This window comes from Hevea brasiliensis, chromosome 7 (genome assembly GCF_030052815.1).
Source record: "Hevea brasiliensis isolate MT/VB/25A 57/8 chromosome 7, ASM3005281v1, whole genome shotgun sequence".
NCBI lineage: Eukaryota > Viridiplantae > Streptophyta > Magnoliopsida > Malpighiales > Euphorbiaceae > Hevea > Hevea brasiliensis.
In genome coordinates this window covers 97,169,980-97,175,979 of record NC_079499.1, presented here as the reverse complement: position 1 = coordinate 97,175,979, position 6,000 = coordinate 97,169,980, and the positions used below count along the sequence as shown (strand labels likewise).

Sequence of the window (6,000 nt, the reverse complement as noted above, 5' to 3'; positions counted from 1 at the left end):
GAAAGAAAAAAAGGAAAAGAGAGAAAGGGGAGCCGACACACTCCATTCTTTGTCTGAAGCTTGGATTTTTCTTCATTCTTCACCATTTCTACACTTCTTCTACCGAATTTCTTCAGTTTTAGTTTATTTTCATATTTTATTTCTTCTTTTGTTTAGAATCTCTTGTATTAAGCATGGATAGTGAGTAATACTTTAAGATTTTGGAGTTGGGTATGTAATATTTAAAATATTTTATGGATTTGAACTGGTTAATTTAGATTTTATGATTATTATGAGGTTTTATCTATTTTTGTTTGCTTAATGACATGTTGAGTGTAGGATCTCATTAAGTTTTATTCTCAATCCTTGGTTGAAGCACTGAAAGAAGAAAACCTAGTGATAGATAATTAAGAAATTAGACTTAATTAGCTTAGATCTAGAAATAGACTAAGGATTAAGAAGGCTAATAGATTGATTAAAAAACTTAATAGGTCTTAGTTAATTTTAAACTCTACGAAAGTGAGATTTAATTAATCAAAGCACTCTTTATATCACTCGAAAGGGATTTCAAATTTGAGAGAAACACATAATTTTCATATGTATGGCTAATCAATTAAAATTCTAAAATAGCTTAAATATGAACCTTTAACTCTGAAATCGCCTTTTTACAATTGTTGCTTGATATTTTACTTTGAGAGCTTAGTTTAATCTATTTTCATTAGTTTTCGTCATTAATTTCTCAATTTCTTCATTTAGTCAATTATTGAATTAATCTTCTCTTGAATTGAGTTTTGCATTTTCATTTTTTAAACTTTAGATTCCCAAATGTCTTTTACTTGTTTGATTGAATCACAATTTTAGTCTAGCTCATTTTATATCAAAGATTCAATTTATAACACAACTCTTCGAGAAAACGATATCTTTTTTTATATTACTTGAAAGACTCGTGCACTTATGGTTGGGATACATCAATAACTTGAGATGACTTAATCTAACCTCACATAAAAAAGACAAAATTTATGATAACTCAAACCCATCTAACCCAAACCATTTACCACCTATAAATGAATTATAACTATATTTTTTTTCCTCAAAATGAATTCAATTTTTAATATTGGAATAACCTGGATTGTTATTGAGATAAAATTTGAGCTAAACTCGAATCTTGATTTTGCGATTTAACATCCATTTCCATTTTCAAGAACAATCAAAGTAATCTTTCAATGCCTTTTTCCATCTTGTTCATCATTTTTCTTTTTTTTTTTTTTAAATTTTTTTTACAACAAATGGTAAGTTTCCCAGCAATAATTATCCTCATATTGATTTTTTTATCATTTTCTTTTTTTTTAATAAATTCTCATATTTGTATTCCCTTGAAATATGTATAAAGTTCTATGCTAATATTAGGGCCTTACTCTTCCATTACTAGGAATCCTATCACTCTTAGTGGAGTTTTATTTTTATTTTTGTTTCTTCCAGTTTTGATAGACTTTTTAGCAGTTCAAAACATAGTGTGTGCAAATGATTTCTTTTATTTTGAGACTTTAAAACTTCAAGTTCGAGTAATAATCTTCTATCAATAAAATCTGATAGTGTAGCACGTTCCTCTATTAAAATTTGATATTTTATTTCTTCTGCGGGTTACAGAAGTAATTCGTGAGAGAGCATTGCAAGGTTTCTTTTACCATCTAAAAATCCAAAAGATTATTATCCTCTTCCAAAGTTATATCAAAATATAAGTTTTCAATTGTCTATATTTGTATTTTCTTCCTCTTATGAGAGAGATTATGTTGTACTTATATTATGATTCTTATGAATAAATTGTCAAATTAAAAAAAAAAAATCTTTCAATGGGACTTTTTGGTCGATTTAATTTTTTATTAAAATTATATGATATTCCAATATAAAAATCATTTGAAAGGGTGATAATGAATGATGCATGAATTTGGAAAGTGGTTAATGAATGCCTCTACAAATACTAAAATAATAAAATTTCTAGGAGTGGAGTAAAGCAACCCAATTTCAGAATTTAAAGGTACATAGATAACATATTAATTAATTCATTGTACGCAAGATGTGACAAGTTATTATCTCAAAGACATAGTTATCATGGTCAAGGCAATTAGAAGTTATTATCTCATAGACTGATTAGTGTTGAATTTGAAGAAGCAGCATCTAGCAACAGATTCTTAAACAAAGTCCAAATGAGCTCTACACTGGATTTTTAATGGATAGATTTCTTTTTTTCTTTTAGTTGAAACTCCACGTTACAAAATTTCTAATGGGTTGATTTAGGTGGTAAGGAAGATTCATTTAATTTGAAAAGTTTCAGGTTCTCACCAACAAACTTGATGTGGTAGCATATTTATATCCAATTAACCCTATTCACAGAAGTTTACTAAGCTTTGGCCCGATAAAGGTGCAATGAGGATGATTCAGGATGCAATACTTTCTAGTAGGTGTGTGATCAGCCTATATGTCCACCCTTTGTTTAAAAAGTTAAAGTTTTAAATCTCATTATTTATTAATTTTCATTTTGGCCTAATAATGGTAAAAAAAAAAAAAAATCTGACTTGTTAATGTTTTTATAAATTTATTTAATTTATTTAATTCTAATTTTGTAATTTTATTTCACTTTCAAATATTAATGGCAATTTGTCTAAAAAAAAAAAATTGGAGATGATGTTGCCTAGGTTCCAGCCAATTAGAAAGAATAATAGTTTAAAGAAAGAAAACATGGGAAGTAAGAGTGAAAATGACGGTATTGGCAGATAAAGAAAACAGAGCACAGTATTACTGTCGACTCAAAATCAACATTGTGAGGCGTGCTAGCGCCTTCTTATTGTATTACAACCTTGATATACTGAACAAAACAATAAGCAACTAAATATATATTATCAACAATTTTCTAATGGTTGTTGACCCAGAACTGTTTCTGAAGATAGTTAACCACATTCTTGTCCAATTGGAATGCCTTAGCCAGAACATCAGGGTTAATTGGTGGATTAGATCCAAACACTGCATTTGCAATTGTGATGACTCCTGGATTTTGGCTGCTCAGTCCAGCAATAGCAACTGCATTAGTATTTCCAATGTTGAATTGAAAGTGAATGAGACCAATTGGAAACACAAAAACATCTCCTGCATTTAGAACTTTGGTAATGAGTCGATTGGGGTTTGATGTAACAAAACCCACATACAGGGTGCCTTCCAAGACTACTAGAATCTCTGTGGCACGAGGATGAATGTGTGGTGGGTTTAGGCCTCCGTATGGTGCAAAGTCAATACGAGCTATAGATATACCAAGAGTGTTGAGTCCTGGTATTTTATCAACATTTAAAAGAGTTACATTTGATCCAACTTGATTTGATGTATTTCCTAGGATGTTGAGACCCGAAAAAGAGAAATCGTTTGCTGTTGCAAGCATCGGGTCTCTGCAGAACTTTCCATTCACGAACACTGCAGGGAAAATTAAGTTGGGGAATCAATTTCAGATAATAATCTTGTTCAAATGGATGGAAGCTAATAAATTGCATCACATGTTGATGAAGGAAAAGTGATACTGAAATAGAACACACAACCAACAATGTATGGAATAAATGAGAAAGAAAGAAAAAAAAATTTAATCATACCACCATCCTTGGGGTCATTGATGGCAACACAAAAGTCTTGAAGAGGACTAGGGTCGAAGGCAAAGGCAAAGGAGGATGACAAAGCCAGTAGGACAAAAGCTACAAGGAAATGAGCTCCGTTCATGTTGTAATTAATTAGGCTAAGCTAGGCTGGATGTCTCTAGCTTTTTACTCAGGAAGAGTGCTTGAGCTGAGTGGAGATAGGAAATCCTGCATGGGAAACAAGTGTATTTATAGTTGGGGTTTGGAGTCATTGACCTAGTCCTACATTAAATTAATGAAGAATTGCTTAAATGGTCTTCAGCAGTTGATTTTTGGTTTTTTCTATTCCATGGATGAAGCATTCTACAACAACTATACACATTTTTCTTCATGTCTATATACCTTCCTATGCTTACATCAATAAAATTTGTGTTGGAACTCGTCCTTCCTTCTTTCCATGTTTTCGTCTTAGCTAATCAATATAGAGCAATTGCAGAGTAACATGTACCCTACAAGTTATTTGTATGACAACAATTCTGGAACAAGCAAAGAGTAATTAAAAAAAAAAAGACTGAAATCTTCTTGTTGCCTTTGTAGATGCAATTTTAACATCTATTTTAATTGATAATATGGTTTGTAAAAACATATGGGATGATAAATATATATATATATATATATATATATATATATATATGCAGTTGCAAGTTATGTCTTTGGTTGGGGCAAAGTCAATGCAGTTGAAAGTTATCCACCCTGGATAATGCATGGATTGATTTCTTTACAATTTGGAAAGTTCTTTTTTTTTCCTTCCAAATATATTAATTTGGGCATAAATGGTTGATATTTGACTTGATTAATTCATACCATAACTTAAATTTTCTTTCAATGAAAAGGTCTATCTATGGTGTGTTCGACTTCACCTCATGGGTTACTTAGTGCATGCTAAGCAAAGTTGTTCTTTATTAGTATGATTAAAAATTTACTAGAGCAGAATGAGAAACAAAAATAGGGAAAAAAAATATAAAAAAGAAATTGAAAAACTTACTAGTTCCAAGCTGATTGAATTATATTTTGGAAGCTATAAAAAAAAAATGTTTATTTAGAGTTGCTGTAGAATGGTTCATCTATAAAATTAAATGAATAAAAAAAAAAGAAGAAATAGAATAGCATTGTTGCAAGACTAAGGAAAAAAATCCAAGACTAAGCAATTCCCAGTTATATACAAGAAAAATGAAAATTAAAGACGAAATGAAAAGATTTCAAAACTTTTAAATAATGTCTCCAAATATTAATGGGAATGAAAAAATATCATCACATAAAATATTGTTATATCTACCTAAGTTTTTTTGGAACAAATTAAGGTTCGTCCTATGAGATGACTATTTTACAATGCAAAAATTGTTATTAATGAAAATATAATGATTAAAATTATTTTTAATTTAAAAATAGTTTTATTTAATTAGAAATATTTTACTAGACGTCTCTAATTGTTTATTCATCATTACGCTTTTCTAGTTTCACTTAGAATGTGTATCAATCAATTAGTGATGTTTTGGACTTAATTCAATTAATTTGAACATTGATCTAAGAATTAAATAAATAAAATTATTATTTTTAAATAAATTCAATATTTTAACATAAAATGACTCACAATTTAAAATAATCTAAAATTTTTTTTATGGTGACCCGATGAATAATTTGGATTTTTATTGAGAAAAAATTTGAGATCATAAACTTCAAACAAGATGTGATTTAACATCCATTTCCTTTTTCAAGTAATATTTCAATGGGATTTTTGTCAATTTAATTTTTTTAATGAAAATTAAATTAACTTCCAATGTAAAAATTATTTAAAAGGGTGATAGAATTTGGAAAGTAGTTAATGACTGCTTCTTCAAATACTAAAATAATAAATTTTGCGGAAGAAAGTGGAGTAGTAAAGCAATCCAATTTCAGACATTATAGATACATATTTAATTAATTATACATATGATGTGATAAGTTATTTTCTCAAAGACATGGTCATGGTCAAGGCTGTCACGACCCAACCTATGGGCCGGACCGGCACTAGGACCTGGGCCAGCCTAAAGCCCCCGAGGCCCGTAGTAAGCCTAACTATTCCTTAACCCAACTCTAAGGCCTATTTGGGTCCAATTTGAAGAAATCAACAGGACAGAGTCCGGCCATAATATGGACATTTCAACGGGGAGTTTTTGACTCACCCGACCTGTAAACACAATATATAAACAATTGGGGAGCTCAGCTCACCCTCCACATACTCACATCAACATAAAAATAAATGGGAGCTCAGCTCCCTCATCCAGTCCATCAACATGCATAAAATTTAAGTTTACAGGTCCAAAATAACAATTTATAATACAGACCCAAATCAAATAAATATTTCTAA

The 6,000-nt window shown here is 29.9% G+C and overlaps 1 protein-coding gene across 1 annotated transcript; it reads right to left on the bottom strand.

The window, feature by feature from the left end:
- Positions 1–2,826: 2,826 nt before the first annotated feature.
- Positions 2,827–3,735, bottom strand: LOC131181705 (germin-like protein subfamily 1 member 13). The gene is made up of 2 exons (XM_058150543.1): positions 3,612–3,735; positions 2,827–3,438 (listed from the first exon to the last, which is right to left on the bottom strand). Exons 1-2 carry the CDS (start codon positions 3,733–3,735, stop codon positions 2,888–2,890), a joined length of 675 nt encoding a protein of 224 aa, XP_058006526.1. The 3' UTR covers positions 2,827–2,887.
- Between the last annotated feature and the right edge of the window lie 2,265 nt (positions 3,736–6,000).

What these genes read in the sequence shown, in the direction of transcription:
- LOC131181705 (XM_058150543.1), bottom strand. Translation starts at nt 3,735, where the DNA reads ATGAACGGAGCTCATTTCCTTGTAGCTTTTGTCCTACTGGCTTTGTCA. An exon ending in CAATGACCCCAAGGATGGTG is followed by an intron (nt 3,439 to 3,611) that starts GTATGATTAAAT and finishes TTTTCCCTGCAG; the next exon opens with TGTTCGTGAATGGAAAGTTC.